The sequence below is a fragment of the Myxine glutinosa genome, chromosome 4 (assembly GCF_964187855.1).
Source record: "Myxine glutinosa chromosome 4, kmMyxGlut1.1, whole genome shotgun sequence".
Classification (NCBI taxonomy): domain Eukaryota; kingdom Metazoa; phylum Chordata; class Myxini; order Myxiniformes; family Myxinidae; genus Myxine; species Myxine glutinosa.
Window position 1 is genome coordinate 159,493,398 of NC_136264.1, and position 27,728 is coordinate 159,521,125.

The following is a 27,728-nucleotide window of genomic DNA, read 5'->3' on the forward strand; positions in this document are numbered from 1 at the left end:
GTGCTGTCCATACTTGACTTAAGAGGAAAGTAAAGGGAAGCTCAAGGAAGCTTTTATTGAGACTGGCTTGATTTACCTTGCTGTTTTGACTACTGTACTTATGGAAAGATCCAATAGAACATTCTAATATTAATTTAAATTATAATTTATAATAATTTAAATATGAATGAAGAAATAATCAATAATTAATTAATCAATTAATTAATTAATCATAATTCATAATTAATAAGGAATTAATTAATATTAATTAATTAATAAGTAATTAATTAATTATAAATTAATATTAATAAATAAATATTTATAGTAATTTGAATAGAAAGTCGAGGGAACATTCTGTATTTGGTAGAGAAGACGAGGATAGATTACTGAGTATGGTATAGAAACCATAGTTTAAAATTAATACTGCTCAGTTTGGAAAACAGACTAAACAGATTAAGTAATTCATGAATTAATAATAATTAATTAATTGATTAATTAATCTATATAATAATAGCGTAAGGACTCGACTTTGTTATCCCTTTTACGCCGCACCCAGTGACCCGATGCCCACGGCACTAATGGATTTACGATCTATGAACCGCGCTCTTTGTTTATCACGTAAAGACGTACTCGAAAAATCTGAATTAGCCGACGTTGGGGCCCAAAAGCATCCGATTAACTGCCGATACGACGCCATCTTACGACGCCATCGTATTGGCGTCTGCTGGGCGAAGGCGAAGCAAGCCGTCCGCTGATTGGACAGGCGAAGGCGAAAGCAAGCCGTCCACTGGGTGGACAATCCAGAGCATGCATTTGTGCCGGTGTCGGCGATCGTTGTTCATATACGCACTCTTCATTCTCATATTTCTTCCTAACTCTTACTCGGACAAGCAAATCCCCTATGCCATCCATAATGGTACACTCTATCCATACACCACATCCTCCCTTCCGTGGATGTTCCACGGGTTTCGGCTAGTTAATAATAATTTAATATTAATAAATAAATATTTATATTCATTTGAATAGAAAGTCGACGGAACATTCTGTATTTGGTAGAGCAGATGACGATAGATTACTGAGTATGGTATAGAAACCATAGTTTAAAATTAATACCGCTCAGTTTGGAAAACAGACTTCCTTTGAATCAATATTAGTGATGACAAATGAAATCAAATGTACGAATGTATTAATGTAAACTTTTATCAGAAACTATTGAGGTATGCTGACGTCTGTGAGAACCCGACTGTTCGGACGTTAACCTTTTGTCGGAGCAAAACAGGCTTCGTCACCATTTTTTTCTCGGATGAAGGGTTGACGCCTGAAACGTCAGCTTCCCACGGCGGTCAGCATAGCTCAATCAACATCCTCTCGACTTCATCTATTGTTCTACCTGTCCACCGACATAGATCGACACGAGCCTTCACCAGCAACACTAGCCCTTCATTAATATTTGATTAAAGGTTTGTAATGTGAGGAAGATGGAACCCAAAGCAAAGAGGTTTGCATGATAATTTTTCATTTAGTAGCTTTTTGCCCATGAGTCTAGACCAAGGCAAAAACAGAAATACAACAAGAGTTGCAAACATTAACAAGTAAATGCAATACGTCTCACTTAATTTGCACTGCTCAGCAACAAGTATCACAAAAAAAACAAACGTGCAAAATCTGTTCTTGCAACCCTAAATTATCACTTCTTCGTTGTGCCAGATTTTGACCTCTAGTCCTCTACACCTCTAGTCTGTGTAAAATGGAAACAGTCCTGTTGAAAACCTTATAAGTTAGGAATTTAAAAATTCATGGAAAACTTCTTGGTCGATGCAAATAGTATTGCTGAGAGCGGCCACATGAAACAGGTGGCTATCGAATCAAGGTTAGGAAGGAACATCACATAATGTTATTCTGTACAAACCTAGATGCCAATCATTGGGGTCACATAAGGCAGCTGGCAACATAATCGATGTTTACTCCATTGCATAGCAAAATAGATTAAAGGTCATATCAGGTCATGAATAGGTCAGTAAAACTTGGTTTGCAAAAACGTTTCTACAACAATGTGCAACACATCAACCCTTGCCAAATTCACAAGTTATGACAACACTGTCGAGACCTAGGTCTACCTGCTTGGTCTGCAGCAGATGTGAAATGATTTTGTGTCACTTCTTGTCTGGATTGGTTGAAATAGAAATGCTTTTGGCAAGCCAGAAACCTTATTTCATGTCTAATTTTGGCTCTCCTTACCACCAAGTTTCGTCTGAATCCGTCCATGACTTTTTGAAAGATCATGCTATATATCGTTTTTTACCCCTTTTCTTAATGTTGAAGAATTACTTATTGGTTCACGAGTTATCAAACAGAGTGACCACTATATTCGTCATGGGTGTGTGTGTGTGTGTCTGTCTGTCTGTCTGTCCGCAGCATAACTACCCGATGATATCATCCAATCTTGATGAAACTTGGGTGGGATGTTGATATCATGATCTAGTTGTGTCCTGCCTCGAGTGGGCGTATTGCGCCCATTGTGGGCGGAGCCACGCCCGAAAAAGATGTCTTTTTAGGGGGTAATCGATTTCAAGCTACATCTTCGAGGGAGTTGGTGGAATCTGACAGGGGTTTCGGTATTTGGTTAGGCCAATGTCACGTGTCTAGCCCCACGGAGCTCGATTTTTCATTTTGGCCCCAAGGTCAAGGTCACAAGGTCACGAAATTTAGAAAAATCGATTTTTTGATGGTTTTATTATATTGTTCACTTCCTGATCGGGTGAAATGTCGTACATGTTTTTATATTATCACACACATCATGAAATACAAGTTTTCCAACAAATTTCAGAATATTCGACCTTTGACCTTTGAAGATCACAAAGGTCAAATTTTCAAAGTTGTCGGAATCGAACCAAATTTTCGGTATTGTGTAGCTAACTAACCTCATAACTGAGTATACATTATTTTCTATCTCATTTCAAGGTCAGTAACCTTCGTTTTGGCATTTCAAGGTCACGAAGGTCAAATTTTCAAAGTTGTCCGAATCAAAACGAATTTTCGGTATTGTGTAGCTAACTCGTCTCATAACAGATAATACATTCCTATTTATATATTTTCAATGTCGGTTTCGACTTTTAAAGGTCACAAAGGACGGCCATTTCAAAGTAGTCCGTCCTTTGTCATTGAATACCGCTGGCTCGTGAACCATCGTCGTCTCCTGACTTGTAATAATAAAAAAAATTTATCATATCCAGATCTTCACCAAAATTAAATCATTCATCCTTGTCAGCCACTCAACCTGTCCACCAAGTTTCGGCCGAGTCCGTTCATAAATTTTTCATATATCCTGCTCACAGACAGACAGATTCGCGTGAAAACATAACCTCCGTCCACATTACGTGCGAAGGTAAAGACCAGTAGAATTGTAGAATGAGCGGTTGGTGGGGACACACTATCAGCAGGGTTTAGGGGCAAAATAGAGGAAGATTTGGATACAGTAAATAATGGATGTGGGGAAGAATGAGAGCAAGGGGAGGATGCAGTGGGTGAACAAGATGATTTCACCTTTGAGTCTTGATAAATGTAGCAGTGGCCAAAGTCAAATGAAAAATTAAGGTGAGGGTGTGTTGGGCCAAGGAATCTCCAATAAATATTAGAAAGAGGATTGGCTCAGAAATTAAGGGATGATGTGCGATTGTAATTTATTGGAAAGAAATGACAAGAAAGAAACGAAGGAAAAAACAACATATCTTCCCTTCTGTTGGGGTAGGGGAGAAGTAATCGAGTGGAGGAATAACTTTATTAATGCTTTGTTAAATTTTGGGAATTAATGAGAGCACAGTAAATTGTCGGTGGGGAGTAGGGTGTGTGTGATCTAATGGGAGATGTGCATCTCAGGGGTACTTGGCCATGGCAAGCATCCCTGCGCTTGGCTGCGAATGGAAAACGGCTGCTGTGTGGAGCCACCCTCATCGAGAGGTGTTGGGTGCTTACAGCTGCACACTGCTTTAAACGGTATGGATATGCGCTCACAGCTTCTCCATGGCTTTGCTTTCCAAGGAAAATGAACCTTTCAATGTGTTTGCTGTATGCTGTTGCAAAATATATTAATAACTTGAGAAACAAAGTATTTTTAACTAAAACTTTGTTTGTTTTTCATTGAGAAAACTTTGCTTCTCCAATTACCTGTTTATTTAAAAACTAGCAAAAGTACCTGGCGTTGCCAGGCAATGCACAGTTACTTTGCTGACAGGAATATTAAGAGAGGAGGGGGGTGAGGAAAGCATGGGGAGAGGGGAGGAGGAGGTGGGGAAGGAAGGGGGAAGTTGTTGGAGGAAGGGGAGTGGATGGGGAGGAGCAAAGGAGTGGAAGGGGAAGCAGGAGAGAGGGGAGGGTGAGAGTAGAGGAGAAGGGTAGGATAGAGGAGGAGGGTGGGTTAGAGGAGGAGGAGGTGATGGGGATGGGGAGGACGGAGAGGGAGCAGGAGGGAGCAGGTGTTCCATTATGAGTTCCAGTTCCATTACTAATAAGCTTGAAGAGCCCAGACATAACAGTAGTAACAACAGAGCCTTTATATAATCCATAATACTCTATGGATTTCCCGTCCTCTTTTTTAAATCTCAGAACTTCGGCAATCTCGGTCTCACCAAACTGATGGTAATCTTCATCCTGATGAAGCATCACTTGCAGTTACATGGAGAGAAGGAATTTTGTAGAGAACTCTCCAAGTGGCTTAAGCACTCAAGCAAGAACTCCAACGAAACGGTTGAAGAACAAGTACAGATACATTCAAAGTACACCGACCCCATGCCAAATAAATAAATATCCTCCAGCGTGACATTGCCTGGGCACCGAAATACCGCCGTGCAGCTCACAGAGCCCGTATTGGGTGGGAGAGGTGCACAATAATTGATTGATTAATTGCATAATTAAAATAAATAAATAATGATCATAATATATTTTCTTAATCAATTGGCTAATATCATACCTAAACCACAAGTGCTTCATCCAAAGCTGTAACTTTTTGTAAATTGTCATTAATCGAAAAAATTAAATAATTAATTGATTAATCAATAAATAATTAATCGATTAATCAATAAATCAAAAATATCCTTAAGAGCCACATCACTTGGTCACTGTCATGTCCAAATATTAGCTTCCTAGCTCAAAAGGTTCCTGAGATATTGCCCAGATGAGAAAGAAAATAAATAAATGATTAATAGTGAAAATAAATAAATAATAATCATACAATAAAAATAATTAATTAATTGGTTAATAGAATACCTAAACCACCACCGTTTCATCCGAAACTGCAACTGTAAAAAAATTAATCGTCATTAATCGAATAATTAAATAATTAATCAAATAATTGATCAATCAATAAATCAAAAATAGCCTTCACAGCCAAATCACTTGGTCATTGTCGTGTCCAAATATCTTCTTCCGAGCTCAAAAGGTGCCTGAGATAATGCCCAGAAGAGAAAGGAAATAAGTAAGTACTTAATTAATCGATAATAATGAAGTAACTAATCAATTAATTGATTAATCAAAAAGCAAAAAAATACTGTTTTGCCAAAGCACTTGCTCACTATTGTGTCGAAATTTCAGCTTTCTAGCTCAAAGGATGGCTGAGATATCGCCCGGACAAACAAACATGCAAAGAAGAAAACAAGAAAACAAACAAGAACCGGGGTGAAAACTGAGTACTCCCTTTCAGCGCACGTCATTGCCGGACCCCCTACGGTGCCCGGCAATGATGTCATGCAGCGCCTGGAGATGGCATAGGAAAGGAGTGGTGTATAATAATACTTCGTTTATTTTACAACCTTAATTGGCTTGAATAGCAATTTGTAATTGACAAAAAAAAAAAGATAAAGGATAAAAAGTAAATTACACCGCTTGTATCGCCATGGCTTACAAACATTGGTTGATAAGGAATGCCTTGTTGTATGGCATTTTCAGATGCTATATATGCTACGCGGCCAGATATAACAGTGGTGTACAAAGGAGCCTTTATGGAATCTGTAATGCTATTTGGATTTCCCGCTCTCTTTTTAAAATCTAAGAACTTCGCTTATATACCGTACTTTAACTAGTCCATGTGAGGTCATTGTGGAAAATCTCATCATATAATGCATAAAATCATTCGAAGCTCCTAATTTGAAAACTATAGCACATAAACATAGATAGTCAGCTCTATTACGAGCCTTAGCCCATGTATAAAAAATAAATAAATAAAAATAAAATACAATCGCGATATACACAGAGATTCGTAGGCATGAAGATCAGACATTCGATGATGTGTGAGGAAAATGAAAACATAAATTTTGAGTGCTTAATCTTGCAGAAACGATTGTGGCTTGTTACAAGGCAAGATGTTTTTGAGCAGGCTGAAAGAGCTTAAGACCCCTGCAAGGGATAGCGGACTGACCAAGGATAAAGCCTGTTTTTGTTTTCATTAAATTAGCCGGTTAATTATCTTCAAAAGGGGTGTTTAAACACACCCAAGGACCCAGTTTTCATTTATGTACTCCTTTGGAGGTCGCCTAGTATGCATGAAAAGTTTTGGGCCACTAGGTTTCATGGTTTTAGAGTTTTGGAGGAGACGCCCACACACTAACAGACACACATTGCATTTTATTATCACAGATTGAATGTATTTAAATAGTTCAACTCACCCAGCCAAACATCTTCAATGTTTTGCCCCTTCAGTCCTTGCGCTCCTCATCAATGAAACTAATTTCCCATTCATTTTTGTCCTTCAACAGACAATCTCATCTTTGGAATAGGTAAAGCTTGTTCTCATATATTTTATCTTCTTGTTCCGATATCTACAAACAACAAGGCTAGGTCATGGGCCGTCCTGTGCACCGAGAACGTTGTTTCTTGTCACATGGGCCTTCCCGTTGGTCCTGGATGGCCGATAATGGTCAGGGATTGCTCGAAATGGTTGGCACAACTCATCTAACAATTATTCTCACTTAGCAATTAGTCTGACAAGGTACATTAATTAAATTAACAATATGCATTGTCACAAGTTTTTAAACAAGTAAAAACATTTTGATTACTTAAAAAAGATGTAGGGATGGGTCACATTTCAAAAGGTTAAGAAACATGGTATGGATTATTGCACAATGACAAAATTCAACACACGACCGTAAAATGGGGTGAATAGGGACAGCAAGGTGAATAGGGACACAAACTGAAAAAAGTTCGGACAACTTTTTTTCGCTGAAAATTGATAACCATACTGATTTGTTGATATTTGGGTTGAAAGTGTTCTCTTGTTTTTTAAAAAAGCAACTTATAGTCCCTATTAACCCCATATATGGATTTTTATGGCTGTCCCTATTCACCCCGTTTTATAGGTGAATAGGGACAGTCACTAATCCCCCCCCCAAAAAAAATCAAGAAACAATCCTGAGTTTCCAACTTATTGCTAAATTGAAAGCTCAGATGGATGCACATAATATGCACTAGGCTGGGCCAAATCGGAGGTGATTTTCCTAATTCAATGTAATTTACCTAAAAGTTGTGAGTGAGTATCAGGAACAAAATCATGAAAAAAAAATTCAAAAATATTGACGTTTTACGGTCAGACAGCCCGTTACCATAGCAACAGTTACAGACGACTCAAAAAAATGCCTAAATTGACGATTTCTCAAGCTGTGTTTGACCCCCAGAGTTGATTCTGGTACCAAAAGATGCAGAATTGAAAGCCAAGGATGATTGGATAGCTTAACAATGTCTATGACACAATTCAATACCACTTTTATCCAAAAAACTGATTTTTGTCTGAAATTTCAAGCATATTTATGGAAAAAAATTGAAAATTTTGCTTTTTAATCATAGGATAACCATTAATCAGATTAAATTTACTTTAAATTGTCTTTTACAACCTTGTATTGTCCAGTTTTTATAACTGTTATAACGTTGTTTCAATTTGGCCATCTTCATTTCAATAAAAAAAAAAGTTAACAAAAGCAGCTTACAATCATTAATTTTAATGCCTGCTTTCGGTTGTTACTGTAACCATTCATCAGGGCGTTCAAGGCGCTCTTGCACACATCAAGGATAGGCGCTATTGTCTTCGATACAACGGCAGTGAACTCTGGGGTCAAGAGTGGAGTCGTAGTAAGACTGGAGACTGAGTTTGGCAGGAGTCTTCTGCAACTGGCGTGTCGGCACCACATCCACGAATTGGTTGGAGGGGCGTCTTGCTCAATAGTGTATGGCCCCACCACAGGACCTAATGAACAGCTGTTCAAGCGACTGCTCAACACTTGGAGTGAATTGGACCAGGGCAACTACACATTGGTCGAGGTGTCTGCTCAACAGAGAGAGCTGGCTGGCCATGTACATGCCACCATCACCTTCCTTCAGACGTGGATGGACAATAGCACAAAGGAGACTCTTCGACACGACTACCTGGAGCTGGCACACCTCACACTGCTGTTTCTTGGAGGGACTGTCCCTGATGGTATGAGGACCATCACTATCAAAGCTCCTGGGGCATTCCACCACGCCCGTTGGATGAGCAAGACTTTATACACTATAAAGGTGGCACTCTTCCGTTGGCAGCTGGGAGATATCTACACACCCGAAGAGCTGGAAGACATAACCAGTCTCGCTGCATTCATGTCAGTCTTCTACACTAAAGCGTGGTTGACATGTACCAGTGCTGCAGATGCACCATCTAACGACATGTACCAGTGCTGCAGATGCACCATCTAACGACATGTACCTGATGAAGAACCTCCTCAAGGCTGAGGCCAGTATCGCAAAGAATCCAACAAAGTGGCCTGCCAAATTTCTGTCCTTTGTGACTGTGGCCCGAGAGAAGCTACAAAACCATTTGTGGTACCTCTCAGAGAGATTGGTCTCTTTGGCACTCTTCTCGGACAGAACGTCATCTGACAAGCAGACTATGAGAAGGGCTATGCTCAGGTACCATGGGACTGCACATATCATGATACAGGAGATGCCAGCCTCACAGCAATTGGGGAGTAAAGCCCTCAAAGACTTTGTTGGTTACGACTCTTGGAGCATGTTTGAACTCTTGGGTATTGACTCCAGTTTTGTCAAGCTCCCCGTTGCACAGTGGCCCACCTCAGACAGCTATCGTCATGGCAAGGAAGTTGTGGCCAAACTCCCAGTTGTCAATGACGCAGCAGAGCGGACACTTGGACTCGCCACAGATTTGAACACTAACAAGGCCCCCAAATCTGAGGCGCAGCTCCAGGCTCTATACAGGGTTGTGAAGGGCGTCAGGGAGAAGCTGCATGGACTGGCAACATCCACTGAGGTTGTGACTAAGAAGTCATTGGCCTCCATTGATAACAATTGGGACTAGGTTTTTTATTTTGTTATCAATGTTCAATGTCAGACCTTAAATTTGAGACAAAAAAGCTTAATCAATGACAAAAGTTAATTTAAAGTACATTTAATTTGACTATAGCTCTGATTAATGATTATCCTATGATTAAAAAGCAAAATTTTCATTTTTTTTTTCAAACAAATGCCTTAAATTTGAGATAAAAATGAGTTTTTGGGATAAAAGTTGTATTGAATTGTGTCACAGACATTGTTAAGCTATCCAATCATCCTTGGCTTTCAATTCTGAATCTTTTGGTACCAGAATCAACTCTGGGGGTCACACACAGCCTGAGAAATCATCGATTTTAAGAATTTTTTGAGTCGTCTGTAACGGTTGCTATGGTAACGGGCTGTTTTACCGTAAGACGTCAATATTTTTGAACAAAAATTTCATGGTTTTGTTTCTGTTACCCAGCCACAACTTTTAGGTAAATTACAACCTTGTAGTATGAAAAATTGAGAATCACCCCTGATTTGGCCCAGCCTAATATGCACCCATAATATAAACCACGGTGCCAATGAAAAAAAATATGGGATAAAAAGTTTCTCCAAACTGTCCCTATTTCTTGATTATTATTTTTTTGTATTAGTGATTGTCCCTATTCACCCGTAAAACGGGGTGAATAGGGACAGCCATAAAAAAATCCTATTTATTCCTATTTAACCCATATATGGGGTTAATAGGGACTATAAGTTGCTTTTTTAAAAAACAAGAGAACACTTTCAACCCAAATATCAACAAATCAGTATGGTTATCAATTTTCAGCGAAAAAAGTTTCCGAACTTTTTTCAGTTTGTGTCCCTATTCACCTTGCTGTCCCTATTCACCCCATTTTACGGTACATACACATACGCATATATATATATATATATATATATATATATATATATTATATATATATATTGTTACGGCCCGCGGTTAAGGATGTTGGTTTGCCGAGCGGATGGCACCGCGGCCTAACAGTTACCCCGATTAACCCGATCCCCGAACGTTGGCCGGATTGCGCCACAGATATTCAATAGGGAAAAGACTAAGGCGACACGGATGTGAAGAAGAAGAAGACAAAAAGGTTGGAAATACGAATATAATTTATTTCTATTTACACCCAAAAATAACCAAGGAGAAGGAAAGATAAGAAAATAATTTACAGAAGATTTTAGAGACACAGTGCAACGCTAGCTTATACGAGCTTAATTAAATACCCAGGACAGAACAAACAAAGACGGACTCACACGGGGAATTGCAGAGTGGATTGGCTGGAAGGAGGAATGGGAAGGCCCAGGCCACTGCAGGTGTCGAGGTCCCGCTCCAGGAGTCGACTCGCGTTCTTGGCGGGAAAGCCTTCGTGTGCAGCGGCGCGTATTGTTCACCCCGAGCGGATGGGCGCTTCGTGCGGGACTCCGGGCTCTTCAGCTCCACTTTTATTGCCACTTAACGCCACACTCAACTCGTCCTCCTCCCACGCCACTCTCTTTCTTCATCAACCCTTCCTCCTTCAACAACAACTGTACTTTTAGCCACCAACCACCAACCAACTCCTCACCACCGACAACCACTGACAACTCAACGCAACCACTGACCACCGACAACTTCTTGCGCGCGCGCCTTTATAGCGCCTCCGGCGATCAAGCCGCCGGCCTTCAGGACACGCCCATCGGTGTGCTCACCTCGGCCCTGGTTGGTCGCGCGACCCTCTGGCTCTGCCCTTGATGATGACGGGCGGGCACGCCTTTCTTCCCCGACCCGAGCACTTGTTCAATGGTGGTTTTGGAGGGGATGTCATTTGCAATCGAGGCTTGGCAATGATGAAAGGGGATCTACTCTTATTTAATGCAGTGCAATGGAGTGTCATCTTAATGGAAGACAAGGCCTTACCCTAATACACATAATAAGATATAACTATCAACCAGGGGGAAATCTATGATTGGCTGACGTGTATGCTTTATGGAATTAACTACGGGAACGCCCTTTGACCTTTATACAACACTGGAGGCAGGAGGGTCCAGAATAAAGCATAATTCACAACAATTTACTATATAATACAACACAATAAAAAAACACAATCCTCATATCCGCAACACTGCACCCTCCTCCTCTTAGGCACGTTCCGGGCCTATAACTTTAACTTAGTGTGACACGTAGGTGTAGTTCCCTCTACTTTTAACCTGGCCCTGAGTGCGACAGTTTTAAAACATAAATAAATATGTCCCGCTGCTCCATTGCACCCTACCTAACAGACTCACGCCCACAGCTAACCGAATTGCGGAATGGTCTTCAAACTATACACTTACGGTGGGGAGCATTATTTACAATGGCTCTGCTTTTATTTACAAAACTAACCCAGGACCTGTGATTGTTCTTTCTGGGGGAGAGACAGTCTGCTGTGCATCAATGCACCATGAAAGCACCCAAACCGCACCAACACCCTCAAGCACCAATCGGTGCACAGTCATCATTGTTCACTGAATAAAAATAACCAAACAACCCCTAACCCTGCAGGTGGTCTCTTGCTCTTCGGCTCCCTCTGCTGGCTATTACTCTCTTCCTGATGTTGTCATCTTCTTTGCTGGTGGCCTATTGGTGGAAATAAAATGAAATGCACCCAACGTGTCCATTTTTATTTATTTATGGCCCACAGGGGCCGACTATGTATGGTTCACCTGTGGGGCATCGGTGTCCTGTGGCCAAGGTCCGCCAGCAAGATTTCGGGCCTTCATGGCCGGTTCCAGCAGAGGGGCCATGCCCAACCCATGGGGTCCATCAGTGGTGCTCAGCCACAGACATGTGGTCCATAATGTGGTGCATCGATGCAGACAGCTGGTTCTGGGAGTTCCGGGCGCACAATGGCGGACTCACGCACGCCCCCTCGGCGCCCAGTGGCGCACAGGTCCTCATGTGGGAGACAAAGGGGGGGAGACAGATGAGCGAGGGGTAAGGTCACAAGGGTACACATCAATCAAGGCAATGCAAAGTGAAGTGCGTACGGAGAGCGAAGTGAGAAAGCTCGTCCCTACCGTACGTCACCCCCCCTGTCACCTACACTACCCTTGCCCTTACCCCATATGTACAAAATCTACACATTACAAATCCGTCGCTACCGTCATGTCTTCCCCATATTTCCCCTATACCAAATTCGTTCCCACAATCCCTCTATCCAAAATTTGCCATCACCCAATTCATCATCAATCCTCATAAGGAGGCAGAGATGGAACATCAAGCACAATGTCACACCCACGTCATGATGCGTCTCACAATCCAAACATTTGCACAATAAAAATAATAAAACATGGCATGGTGTGGAGGTACGGCACCCCAGGTGAGTGGATGTAGATGGTGCGAGGAGATCTTCATCCTAACTACTTTTTAAATGACTTTAACACACTTTACACTACCCGGGGTCTTTCCCTGCCAAGCCATTGGCCAACTTACTCTATGGGTTTTAAGAACCAAATTCCCATTGACCAAACTGCGGTGCTTCTCAATTTGGGGTCTCACGCCCCCGATTCAACTCCCTGTGCCCTTGCACAATTTCCGGGCTGGGTCGTGTAGCTCTCCCAGCAGGTCTACCCACCTGCACACCTCCACCACTGTAGTTGCCTCCGAGCTTACCTGCTCCTTACCTAACCTATCTAACTGGGGAAGGCCCCTCCTGGCTCTGTCACCCCTCGGTGCCCTCTGGCACTGGGCTACCCGGATCCGTCCTCCGGATCCTCGGGCCCCATCCACAACAACGCTACCGGCTCCCAGAGCCCACCTGCGGCCTCACCTGGCCGACATCCTCACAGTGGTGGAGTGCCCAAACCAACTACACACACTAACAGGCTACACGCCCAGCCATTTCCACAACACTAATGCACCCATCCAAATACCATTCTTTCACCCACACCACAGATGCCAATATCCAGCCACAATTTACCTATACCCTCTACCTAACACTTACACTACCCTCCCCGGGTATTCGTGATGGGGGTCCATCCTTCCCCCATTCACACCTTCGCACCATCCACTCCACTCCATAGTTTCCACCATACTCACTCCACGACCATCCATTCCAATACTCCATATATTCCACACTCCATGTATTCCACACTCCATGTATTCCACACAACCATTCTCCATACACCTGTTGTTGCACACCTGTGCAATCACACCTGGTGCCACCTGCACCCTCCTTCCTTCCTGGACCATTTGGTCAACACAACACACATCACCATCACTCCCTCATACACTGCTCCATACACCTGTTCAGTTGCACACCTGTGCAATCACACCTGTTCCTCACACACTTTTCACAATACGCTTCTAAATACACCTCCAACACTCACACGGCATCATCTAAACTACCTGTTGCCCTGCTAACTTAGTGCTCCCCGTCTTCCCTTTAAACTAAGCACATACCACGTCATTATCATCCACTCTAACCTACCTGCGTCCCCACTACAGGTATCATTGTCACTACCTAATCTTAACGTTACCTAAAGTCATCTTCTAGGTCCCTACACATTATATACTAACCCTCCCGGGCTAGTTTTCACTGCCATAAACCCCATATATCTAGTGCTCCTTTGCCCCCGCTGTGAGGGATGACAGAGTTGCCATCCCACCACATCGGGCATCTCCCACTACCAATTTTGCACATCAAATTTCAACAAATCAAAAATTTGCCAATCACTACCCATCATCTGCCAATTCTTACTGCCAATCATCAAATTTTTGCTTTTCAATTTCGGGTCCAAACCACTATCCTCGTCATCAGTCTTCTCACTAGTGCCTCTCGGTGCGCCAATTCACTTCCAAAGCTCGGCTTCGTACAGCCGAGCAATGAATGCGGGTTGCTTGGTGCCGGCGGCTGGATACGTCCCGCATTCGGTGCAGGGAAGGACGCTTAACCGGGCCGAGATCCCCCGCACCACCTCGGCACGGAGCCATCCAATGGCCCGATCTCGACCTGCCGGAACGCCTCAACAAAAAGGGGTCGCCATGACGACCCTTCCTATCGGGCTGCCCGCTCCGCCTAGTGGAGCACGGACGCGGCCGTTCAAAGCGCGGCCCAGCGTGGATCGCGGACGGCGGTTCTTTCGAAACCGCCGTGGTTCGGATCCCCGCTGGTCCTCGCGGCACGCGAAGCTGCCCGGCGCGCACCGAGGGCCCGCTTCGGCTAAACGTCGTTCTAACCGCTAACCCGGTTACCGTCGATGCTTCACCTGCATGCTCACACGCATACGCTACCCCTTTCACCCTCACCGAGCTCGGTGCTCCAACGCTGCCCGTACACCCCGTGTACTTCGCTATTGCACTCGTTCTTTCGCTCAAAGACTTTGTCACACACCTGACCACCGCACACCTTTGCACACACTCGTTGTTCGCACACCTCACCAACACACCTCTTCGCGCCCCCTTCTCGGTCACCTCTGTGACAATCACAGGTGTGCTCTTACTTGCACACCCAACCACGTGCCTCACGACCAACTCCAGCGTGCATTCCCATACGCTTTCTACCATTCCAGGTGTGCATCCCTCCATTCCAGGTGTACATCCTCTCTCACCTGCCACAACCAACTCACGCTCCGTGTCACTCTTACTACTCTTACCTCCACACTCGGTCGCGCACTCACCCTTACTCTCGACAGCGTACTCTGTACTCATGCACCCGTCCGTTACACACCTTTCTCGCGCACACTCTCCCGTTACACCCTCTGTAACACTCACCACAGGTGTGCATTCTCCCTTACTTTTGACAGCGCACTCTTTCCTCATGCACCTGTCCGTTACACACCTTTCTCGCGCATCCTCTTGCGCACACTCTCTCGTTACTCCCTCCGTAACACTCACCACAGGTGTACACTCTCTCGTTACATCCTCTGTAACACTCCCCACTCCGCGCTTCCATGTGCCCCCTCGCACACGCGCTACGACCAACTCACTCTCGACAGCACACACTCCTCTGCATGCACTTTTTCCTCACACACCCCAGAGTCGGACATTCTCGCACACCTCCTCCTTCGCACACCGTACCTGTCGCACACTTCACCAACGGCCTCTCACGAACACCCGGATCCAAATCAACCCCCAAGCCGACTGAAGCTCCCCTCACATCATATACATTTCCACGTATATCGCCACTCACCTTGGCACCTCGTCTCCGCACCTCTTTTGCCACCTGCAAACTCTTTATTTGGTTAGTGAGCAGCACATCATGAGTTGAGCACCGACCTTGTACATATTCCATTACTTCCTCCTTTATTTCTCTCTTAGTTTCTGTCCGTCTCTTCTTAATTTCACTCACCCCCTCTTCCACCTCCTTTAACTTTTGCTTCACCTCTTTTATCTCCCGGTGCGTCTCCTCAATCTCGTCCTCTAAGGCTATCTTGACCGTCTCTATGTGCGTCCTCACCTCCCGGTCCTTCGTCTCCATTACTTCTGTCACCTCGTCCAACCTCGTTGTCAGTCCCTCACGTACCATCTGACATTGCCTCTGTGTCGCTATTAAGTCATTTTTAATGTCGTTTTGTGTCACTTTTAACCCCCCTAGTACCGCAGTGTTCCTTTGAACCTGCTCCACTAACTCCGTCTGTCCCACCGTCAGCTGTTCCACCTCCTCCGTCAGGTCCTCTATGCCCCCTTGTAACTTTGCCGTCCCATTTCTCACCTCTTTTTCCATACGCTTCTCGCCTCGCTTTACCTCCTCGCGTACCCCCGAGACCTCCTCACTTACACCTCGTCGTATCTCCTCCTCCATCTCCTTTGTAGATGCCACCCTCATCTGTCCCAATTCATCCCTCTGAGCATCCAATTTACCTTCTAACCCGATTTTCACCTCCTCTATCTGGTACCCCATCCGTTTGATTTCCCGGGCGGATTGCTCCCCTACTTCCCGCAATTTGTCGTCCATTGTGTTTTCTAACCCCTTTAACCCATTTTTCACCCCCTCTATCTGATTCTCCTGGGCAGCCATTCTATTTTCCACCCCCGTTAACCCATTTTTCACCTCTTTTTTCCCGTTGTCTAACCCCTCAAATTTAGCTTCTAGCCCCCCGATTTGATTTCCTAGTCGCTCCCCCATTTCTCCCATTTGGCCCCCCATTTCACCCATTTGGCCCCCCATTTCTCCCATTTTGCCCCCCATTTCTCCCATTTTGCCCCCCCATTTCTCTCATTTTGGCTTCTAGCCCCATATTTGCCATTAGTATGGCTGCATTAATCTGTGCCATGAGGTCCCGCACATCAATTCCCCCTATTTGCACAGCGGGCGCGGCTACCCCGCGCTCGTGCGAGCTGCCACTTTGTGCGTCTGATACCACGTGCGCGAGAGCGCCATTTTGCGCGCTTGAAACCTCCTCAACCACATTGCCAATGTTCTCCTCCTCTCTTTCCTCCACATACATTTCCCCGAGGTCCTGGGTCGATTCTACCCCGTCTATCTCTCCCACCGCCATCCCGTCACCTTGACCAGCCATGGCGCGATTTCAAAATTTGGGTTTTGTCTTTAAAACAATTTCAGCAGCTTGTAATTTTGAGCGCGTTAAGCGCGCTTCGGGTCCGTTCCCACTCCCGACACCAATTGTTACGGCCCGCGGATAAGGATGTTGGTTTGCCGAGCGGATGGCACCGCGGCCTAACGATTAACCCGATCCCCGAACGTTGGCCGGATCGCGCCACAGATATTCAATAGGGAAAAGTCTAAGGCGACACGGATGTGAAGAAGAAGAAGACAAAAAGGTTGGAAATACGAATATAATTTATTTCTATTTACACCCAAAAATAACCAAGGAGAAGGAAAGATAAGAAAATAATTTACAGAAGATTTTAGAGACACAGTGCAACGCTAGCTTATACGAGCTTAATTAAATACCCAGGACAGAACAAACAAAGACGGACTCACACGGGGAATTGCAGAGTGGATTGGCTGGAAGGAGGAATGGGAAGGCCCAGGCCACTGCAGGCGTCGAGGTCCCGCTCCAGGAGTCGACTCGCGTTCTTGGCGGGAAAGCCTTCATGTGCAGCGGCGCGTATTGTTCACCCCGAGTGGATGGGCGCTTCGTGCGGGACTCCGGGCTCTTCAGCTCCACTTTTATTGCCACTTAACGCCACACTCAACTCGTCCTCCTCCCACGCCACTCTCTTTCTTCATCAACCCTTCCTCCTTCAACAACAACTGTACTTTTAGCCACCAACCACCAACCAACTCCTCACCACCGACAACCACTGACAACTCAACGCAACCACTGACCACTGACCACCGACAACTTCTTGCGCGCGCGCCTTTATAGCGCCTCCGGCGATCAAGCCGCCGGCCTTCAGGACACGCCCATCGGTGTGCTCACCTCGGCCCTGGTTGGTCGCGCGACCCTCTGGCTCCGCCCTTGATGATGACGGGCGGGCACGCCTTTCTTCCCCGACCCGAGCACTTGTTCAATGGTGGTTTTGGAGGGGATGTAATTTGCAATCGAGGCTTGGCAATGATGAAAGGGGATCTACTCTTATTTAATGCAGTGCAATGGAGTGTCATCTTAATGGAAGACAAGGCCTTACCCTAATACACATAATAAGATATAACTATCAACCAGGGGGAAATCTATGATTGGCTGACGTGTATGCTTTATGGAATTAACTACGGGAACGCCCTTTGACCTTTATACAACACTGGAGGTAGGAGGGTCCAGAATAAAGCATAATTCACAACAATTTACTATATAATACAACACAATAAAAAAACACAATCCTCATATCCGCAACAATATCAAAGCCTACATAGGTAGCAGCACTGTGTAAGGCAACCCTACATCCTTTCTTCATTTTGGAAGCTTCCAACTGGCTTGGTTTTTGAGCACAGCACACAATCACACACACACACACACACACACACACACACACACACACAGACACACACACACGGATACTTTTTTTTTTAGTATACAGAGTCAAGGCTCATCTAAGAGCGAACACATTAAACACGAAAACGTGCACGGACACATAAAACATACAATAAAGGGAGTGGGAGACGAGAGGAGGAGAGAGAGGAAAGCACACAAGTACAACAACAGTAGAGCACAGGGACGTCGGTAGATCTGTGGAAGGGAGAGGGCTTGTGGTGGGGGGAAGGGTGGGTGGGGGGGGGGGGGGGTTACCCGGCGAGAAGCAGTTTCACCAGAAGAGGGTTGCTGGCAGATCTTGTTCGTCCTGAAGGAATATTTGGGGGACAGAGCACAGATAGAGCTGGGAGAGCTGGGCTGGAGAGGAATCAGTAGAAGACAGAAAGACCACCAACCTGCCTGCAGTGAGTGAGTGAAAGGCCCTCAGAATCATCTTCATCGCGGGAGATTCCAATGATTCTGAAAGCTTTGGTTTTTACAGCGTGAAGCCGAGCTAGGTGTGAGGCAGGTGCACCAGCCCAGAGGGGAGAGCAGTACTCCATCAATCTACGGATGAACACACAGCCTTTGAGACCTGGAAGGACTCCATTCCATCCACCTTCTGAAACCCACATATGGAGATAAGGACCAACTACACACACACACCAGTGAGAAACACATCAAATGGGGAGGGTAATAGTTGTGAAGTATATCCAAAACTATTCAATACAAGTCAAACAACAAACATTTGTTCAAAGTATAGATAAGATGTATGGAGGCTCATATAGTGCTTCGACTAATGTACAAGTTTTATAGAAAGAATGGTGTTTTTAATACAGTTGTTATGCCACAATCCGTGTCTTGTTTTTTCTTTTTGGGGATTTTGACCCATCTCTGCATCATTTTAAAGTTTTCAAAGAAATTAATTTTTATATGTGTTTGTGTTGTTTTTGTAAAGCAATTCTTCAATTTTGGCAATACACTGCTTCAGTTATTCATGTTCATGGAATGAAGGTATTGGAAAGGGTGTTGGAGAGGAGGATAAGGAAGAAAGTGAAGATTGACGAAATGCAGTTTGGATTTATTCCAGGAAGGGGAACGACAGACGCGCTTTTAATTGTAAGGCAGTTGCAGGAGAAGTACATGGAGAAGAGGAAGAAGTTGTTTCTTGGGTTTGTTGATCTGGAGAAAGCATTCGATAGGGTTCCACGCGAAGTAGTGACATGGGCATTGAGGAAGTTAGGAGTGGAGGAATGGTTGATCAGAGTAGTCATGGCATTGTACAAAAGAGCGCGCACAGATGTAAGGACGAAGGATGGGAACAGTGGTGAGTTTGAGGTGAAGGTGGGAGTGCATCAGGTGTCGATACTAAGTCCACTACTATTTGTAGCTGTGATGGAGGTGCTGGCTCGGAACGTAAAGGAGGGTTTACCGTGGGAGTTGTTGTATGCAGATGATCTGGTGTTGATTGCGGAAAGTATGGATGGACTGAAGGAAAAGATGAACAAGTGGTAGGAATGTATGGAGCCAAAAGGTCTGAAGGTGAATATCAGAAAGACGAAGGTGATGGCAAGTGGTAAAGCATGTGGTGAGGTGGAAAGGACTGGGAAGAGTCCGTGTGCTGTGTGCAGGAAGGGTGTCGGAGTGAACTCCATTCAATGTACAATGTGCGCTGAGTGGGTTCATCAAAAATGTAGTGGTCTGAGAGGGTCATTAACCAGTGTGGCAGCTACATTCAAGTGTAAGGTGTGCACAGAGGGAGCTGCAGATGGATTGAAATGTTGAGTTGGATCTTGGAGATGGCGTGAAGCTGGAAGGTGTGAAAACAGTTTGCTACCTCGGAGATATGCTGAATGGAGAAGGTGGATCAGACTCGGCAACGGTTGCGAGAGTGAGATGTGCATGGAAGAAGTTTCGGGAACTGAGTGGCGTGCTGACGAGGAGGGGAGTGTCGTTGAAGCTGGGAAAGGTGTATGCTGTATGTGTGAGAAGTGTTATGATTTATGGGAGCGAGACATGGGCAATGAACGTAGAGCAGCAACGAAGGCTGGAAAGGGTGGAAATGCGAATGGTTCGGTGGATGTGTGGAGTATCGTTGAGAGAGAGGAAGACAAATGATGAATTGCAAAAGATGATGGGAATGGAGCCTGTGATTGATGCTGTGAAGAGAAACAGGTTGAGATGGTTTGGTCATGTGTTGAGGAAGGATTTTTTATTTTTTGGAGTATACAAGGTCGAGGCTCGTGAAAGAGCGAACATTAATCACACAGAAAGACAAACCGACACATAAAACATATAACATCTGGAGCGGTAGACAAGATGGGGAGAGAGGGGGAAGGACACAAACACAACATTTGAGAGCAGGGACCGAGAGACATGGAGACATCGAGAGATCTGTGAGAGGGAGAGGGCTTTGGGGGGGGGGCATGGTAAGGGGTGGGCATGGGAAGGGGGGGGGTGGGAGAGGTATAAAACATATGGACACTGCCAGGACTTCCAGGAAAGAAGTTGGAATTTCAAACAAGGTGGATCTGGGGTGAATTAGCGGGGGTAGAAAAGATCAAGGTTTTGGATGAGGGAAGATAAGAGATGGTGGTGAACAGCTGTTTTAAAGACCTGGAGGGAGGAGTGGGATTGAAGGGAGTGAGGGAGTTTGTTCCAGAGGCGGGAGAAAAGAGGAATGAAAGAGTGAAGGTGAGCATACAGCCGAGATTTCGGCACTTTAACCATCAGAGGGTTGCTGGCAGATCTTGTGCGACCTGTAGGAATATTTGGGGGACAGAGCACAGAGAGAGCTGGGGGTGCAAGGCCGGAGAGGAGTCGGAAGAAGACAGAAAGACCACCTACCTGCCTGCGGTGAGTGAGTGAAAGGCCCTCAGAGATAGCTTCATCGCGGGAGATTCCAATAATTCTGAAAGCTTTGGTTTCAACAGCGTGAAGCCGAGCTAGGTGTGAGGCAGGAGCACCGGCCCATAGGGGAGAACAGTATTCCATTGAGCTGCGGATGAAAGCCTTGTATGTGGTGAGGAGCTCAGGTGTGCCGAGGAAGGACTTCGCACGACGGAGGATGCCCAGTCGGCGACTGGCTTTGGAGGCCAGCTTAGAAATGTGGTTTTCCCAAGAAAGATCATGGCAGATAGTGAGACCCAAAAGCTTGAGCGACAGAACTTCTTGGAGAGGATTGTTGAGAAAGTAGATGGGAGGGTTGTCCAGTCGATCTTTTCGGAGAGACATAGTAAGAGTGTGAGATTTGTCAAGATTGAAAGACATGTTCCACTTGTTTGACCAGTCTGTGATTTTGTCCAACTCTTCAGAGAGTGAGGAGGCTGCAGACTGCCGATCTGAGGGAAGAGGAATGGAGCTGCAGAGAGTGGAGTCATCAGCAAAGAGATAGAGAGGATTTTTCAGAGAGTCGGAGAGATCATTGATAAAGACCACAAAAAGCACAGGGCCCAGAACACTGCCTTGGGGAACTCCAGCCTGAACAGGAAGGGGAGATGAGAGAAATCCATTCAGGGCCACACGTTGACTACGACCAGAGAGGAAGTCCGCAAGCCATGCATGGAGATTTCCATGGATACCATAGGAGGAGAGTTTGGTGAGCAGAGCTGGGTGCCAGACCGTATCGAAGGCACGTGATATGTCAAGGGAGACAGCTCTGATTTCCTGTTTGGCATTGAGGACCTCCATCCATTGTTGAGACAGCAGAAGCAGCATGTCCAGAGTAGAGTGACCTGGTCTGAAACCAAATTGATGATCAGAGATCAAGCCATTGGAGAAGAGGAAAGATTTCATATCCGAGGCAATGATGGATTCCATGACTTTGCTGATAATTGGGAGCAGGCTGATTGGTCTGTAGTTGCAAGGATCTGTTTTTGCACCTTTTTTGTGTAAAGCGGTAATGTTTGCTGATGTCCAGGATGCTGATGAGCGGCAGAGCAGGATTTTAGGACCCGTGGGCTGATGCCGTCTGGTCCAGTTGCAGAATCAGAGTCGAGGTTAGACAAAAACTCCTCCACCTTGTCAGGAGAGAAGGACGCAGAGTCCAGGAGCAGTTGGGTTCGACTGGGAAAGGTGGGAACAGAGAGAGATGGGTTTGGGGCTAAAGATTTGGAGGCAAACACAGAGTTGAGGCATTCGGCTTTGTCACGTGCGATGTCAACTGTGTGGCCATTTGAGGTAATGGAGGGGATGGAGGGGGAACAAACACCAGAAACGGATTTGACCAGACGCCACCAGGATTTGGAGGAAGGAGACAGGTTTGAGAGTTCATTCTTCAGTGTGGAGAGATAGTGCTTCCTGGCACTCCTGAGGGTAGACACACTTGTTCCGAGCTTGGTGGAAGGAACTGAGATTGCCTTCAGTTGGATTAGCCTTCCAAGAGGCAAAGGCAAGTTGTTTCAGGGCAACTGCCTCACCACAAGATTCAGTGTACCATGGACGGGAGGAAGGGTGAGACAACTGAAGACGAGTTGGGATAAATCTGTGCATGAGAGAGAGCAGTTTGCTTTGGAAGAATTCCCAGGAAGAATTGATGTCAGAGGCAGTGGAGATGGGAGACCATTCCAGACGATTGATGGCTGCTTGAAGACCGTCCCAGTCGGCCTGAGTGAAATGCCAGACTCGTCGACGCTGACGAGGCTCTCTGTGAATGGCCAGAGAGATGTCCACTTTGACAAGCACATGATCAGAAGAACCGATTGGAGCAGAAGAAGAGCAGCAGACATTAGCAGGGAAGTTTGTCATAACCAAGTCGAGAAGAGAAGATACTCCATTGGCTGAGATCCGGGTCGGGAAATTGACAGATTGTGTCAATCCCAGTGAGTCACAGAAGTCCTTTGCTGAGGTGCCATGACTGGTGAGAGAGGAACCCACACCCAACCAGCTGGCATGATGACAGTTGAAGTCACCACATATGAGGAAGAGAGAGTTGGGATAAAAGTGACTGGTTGAGAAGAGTGATGGAAATGAATGTAGAAGGAAGTAGAGGACGGGGAAGACCGAGAAAGACTTGGCTAAAGATGGTCGAAGAAGAAATGCAGGCAAGGGGGTTAACAAGGGGAGATGCAGAAAATAGGGCAAAATGGAGAAGATTGTCATGGGGACCGCAAGGCTAACCCCCGCTCTAGCAGGGAAAATGGCCTTAAAATGCATGTTGTTGTTTGTTGTAGTTAAACACATTTCACATTTTTGTTTAATGCTTGACACTCAATCGATGAGATGCAATTCTTATTAGGGAAGGAATCACCAGAAAATGATAAAGTTTCTCACATATCGTCTTACGTTGTTTCGTATGCAGCCTGTGACTGCTGCTTGCAGCATTTCCCAGAAGGGCGGTTGTGCCGCTGATGCAGTGCCCCTGTTACCAGTAAGCTGGTACTCATTTTGCCGACCTCGGAAGGATGGCAGACCGAGTCAACTCACCTGGTGTTATTTAAACGCCACGACAGGGGTTCAAACTCAAGACCCATAAGATCCACCACTGACTTAACTAGATGGTATTCATAGAATACTTACCCTGCGCAGTCAACTTGTTGTGAGCCAACTCTTCTGTTTTTGAACATTTTTTTTCTTTGATCCAATATGGCTGCCAGACCACGTGATCGATGACATCATAAATTTATATTCTCTAATATAATTGTTGCATAGATCACACTCAATACATTTCAAACTGATTAGACTAAGCGTTGTCCTTGTCAAATTATGACGTCATAATTATGGCACCAATGACGTCATCGTTAACAACACCGATTCCCCATATGGAGTTATTTACAATGAGCCATGTTTAAATTTTTCCATGCAGCGGTTTTGGAGATATAGAGGTGCAACATTTTTTGGTTTTTCCAAGATGGCGCCTGTACTACATGACATATGACGTCATGATTATCATTAAAATATTCGAAAGGAGGAGGAGTTCCGATGGTGAAAATTTAGTGTCCATCAAACCAATAGTTGCTGAAATTTTTAAAATAATGATCGGATAAGTGCTGTACTTGTCGAATTATGACGTCATAACGAAGGCACCGATGACATCATCATTAACATATCTTATTCCCCATGGGGTGTAGTTGACAATGATGAGCCAGGTCTCAATTTTTTTCCATGGAGTGGTTTCAGAGATAGAGGTGCGAAGTTTTTCCAAGATGGCGCCTGTACCACGTGACCTATGACGTCATAATAATCATTAAAATATTCTTCAGGAGGAGGTGCTCCTCTGGTGAAAATGTCATGTCAATGGGACCAACGGTTGCCGAGAAAATGATTTTTTAAAATGCAGGCACACGTACGTACGCAACTGAATGCAAAACCCCGCTTTTCGCTTCGCGAGCGCAGGGTAATAATAGACAAGTGAAGCATTCATCACACACTGATTTTGCAAAGCTCCTGCCTATTTGATTAATTCCCACATGATGAAGGTTTCCCACATTTCCCGAATATCATGGAATGAACCATTCTGTGTTTTATAGACATACGTACTGTACATCACGTGCACGAATTAAATAAGTGGTGACAAAACACTGTAACTCAGTTACAGGTTACAGGATGAAATATACAAATGTAGAACACACTTATCAAGCTCACACAATCGCAATATTCTCTAAGATTGGGCGATGTCAGGTTCAACGCAGGAGGAGACCATTCAGCCCATCAAAGCCTGCCCTAATATTTCCAACTTACGGTTGTTTGCCCGTGCTCTATCCTGGAGTGTCAAGCAAGGAAGCAGCAAGTACCATTTTTACCTCCGCCACCGAATGTGGACGGGGGTTATGTTGTCGCCTATGTCTGTCTGTGAGCAGGATATCTCAAAAAGTTGTGGATGGTTTCGTACGATACTTGGTGGACAGGTTAGGTGCATGACATGGAAGAATTGATTCGATTTTGGTGAAGATCCTGATTAGGACACAAGAGTTTTAAAAAATTAACTCCCCGCAATGAAGCTAACTCCGAGGGTCTTTCACTCACTCACCGCAGGCAGGTTGGTGGTCTTTCTGTCTTCTACCGACTCCTCTCCGGCCTTGCTCCCCCAGCTCTATCTGTGCTCTGTCCCCCAAATATTCCTACAGGTCACACAAGATCTGCCACCAACCCTCTTATGGTTAAACTGCCAAAATCAAGACGCTCTGCTCACCTTCACTACTTCATTCCTCTTTTCTCCCACCTCTGGAACAAACTCCCTCACTCTCTTCAATCCCACTCCTCCCTCCAGGTCTTTAAAACAGCTGTTCACCACCATCTCTTATCCTCCCCCATCCAAAACTTTGATCTTTTCTACCCCTGTTAATTCACCCCAAATCCACTTTTTAAAAGAAATCCCAACTTCTTTCTTTCTTGGAAGTTCTCGCAGTGTCCATGCGTTTTATACTTCTCCCACCCCCCCCCTCCACTTCCCATGCCTTCCTCCCCCAAGCCCTCTCCCTCCCACAGATCTCCCGATGTCTCTGCTCTCCATCTTGTCTCCCACTCCCTTTATCATAATGTTTTCGGTTTTATGTGTCAGTTGGTCTTTTTGTGATCAATATTAGCTCTTACGCGAGCCTCGACCTTGTATACAAAAAAAAGAAAGAAAAAAAACAAGCGTTACGCCTCGGTCCCCCATCGGTGAAGTGATGTGAGTTGACAAAGTGGCAGACGCAAGGCGGCCATCTTGGATGTTGACGTGGCGACCCAATTTTCAATAGCGCTCTTCCTTATGCGTAGATACACCCACACACCAGATTAGAAGTTAGTAGTTCGTTTATTTTTCAAGATATTTCGCTCACAAGGTTCAGACATATATATATATATATATAGTGGCGGCCATCTTTGATTTTGACGTGGCGACCTAATTTTCAATAGGGTTCTTCCTTATGCCTAGATACACCCACACACCAAATTAGAATTCGGTCCTTCGCTTACGCATGCACGTCCGCACGCACGGACGGACGGACACACACACGGACGGAGGGGAAAACCATAGTCCCCCTTTCGCTCCGCGGTGCGACGGGGGACAAAAAGGGATTCCTCACCATTAAGAGATGGGGCTGAAAACAACATATAGCATCATATCTCAAAATGTTGTGGACACGTTTTGACAAAACTTGGTGGATGAGTTGGTTAAGTGAGATACTGTACCACTTTTGTATTTGGCTATGTGAATGGGGCGGCCATTTTGTCTCTGGGCAATCCCGACGTCGAGAACGCCACAACACTCTCTGATACTTTTCAGGCTCAGAAATTCAGTCACAGCGATTGGACGTTAGATCCATATTTAAATTCTGAAACCCATATAATTATCAACTTGCTCATATTATTACACTCTCCCTCTCCAGGATCACTAGCAAATGAACAAGTTTAAATGCTTCCCCACGCGGAGATGGGACCAAAAGAAAATCGTAAATTTCAACATAACTTTGATGTTTGTTGTTGATGAGAAATAATATTTTTTGCTCCTGGATCAATGATTTAGGTCTTTAGGAAGAAAGAAAATTGCTTATACTGTACTTACCGTTTTCTTTTGTTTGAGAGGCCACGTGTAACTGAAACCTGTGATGAACTAAATCTTCCTATGCAACAGTTCAGTTGTTTTTTTAGGTTGTACATTTCATAGCATGACCCTTGCCCTGGTGACCAGTTATGGAGTGACAGAACTCAAACGATATGTGCTGCGGCTTGGGGACCATCACACGTTGGAACGAGAGGAGTCAGAAATGGACGTGCATCTGCAGCAAGTGGTTCTACAACCCAAATACAAGATGCATCACAATGCACATGACATAGCATTGGTGCAGTTGGCTGAGCCATGTACCAGACTGTCTTCTCTCGTGCTTCCGGCTTGCCTTCCAACGAATCGCAGAGAGCCGCGGCGCGGAACACAAAACTGTCACGTCACTGGCTGGGGAATTACAGGTACGGTAAACGTTTCTGTTGTCGTTTGTTATCTCCCTCATTTTCTTGATTACCAAAATTAATCTTCCACCATACCTGTAATCTCTCATTTTCTTCTTGCTCAGTCACCGCCAAACTATTAATGAACTCTAAGTGTATTAAACGATTACTACCTTCTCCAGAGGAGTTTGTCTGTTTGTTTGTCTGCACATAATGTGCTAATGTCGGCTACAAATGCCACCTTGGTGGTCGCCAGTATTACACGTTATCTTTTTCAACAGAGTACCTCTATATATAGTACTAGCAAAGGTACCCAGTGTTGCCAGACAACACATGGTCGCTTCGCTGATGGGAATATTGAGAGGAAGGGGCAGGGGAGAGCAGCAGGAGGAGGAGGTGGGGGATGGGTGGGGGGAGTGAGTGAGCAGGGAATCAGGATGACGGGTGACTCATGTTTCCTTTAATTCCCAAACATGCTTAATTGTTTCCTCTGTATGAGTTGCAACCAAAATGTACCTTTGTTTCCTCAAAACGGTACTTTTATTTTCATGATAGAAGACACATTCCTCGGTCTTCAAATGTATGCCAAAGGCCAACGAAGTCAAAGAGCTCTGTGGAGCGAAAAAAATGGCGGCGACTTCTGGCCCGCTGGTGTCACTTGGCTAATGGGTGGTACT

General features: G+C 45.0%; 1 protein-coding gene across 2 annotated transcripts in view; it reads left to right on the plus strand.

The window, feature by feature from the left end:
- Positions 1 to 27,728, plus strand: part of LOC137425449 (neurotrypsin-like) — a 105,037-nt gene that overhangs the window by 44,373 nt on the left and 32,936 nt on the right. For both annotated transcript variants that reach the window (XM_068113908.2, XM_068113907.2), the window contains exons 8-9: positions 3,856 to 3,972; positions 26,798 to 27,072. In XM_068113908.2, coding sequence (XP_067970009.2) covers positions 3,856 to 3,972; positions 26,798 to 27,072 — 392 coding nt within the window. The remainder of the gene's footprint in view (positions 1 to 3,855; positions 3,973 to 26,797; positions 27,073 to 27,728) is intronic.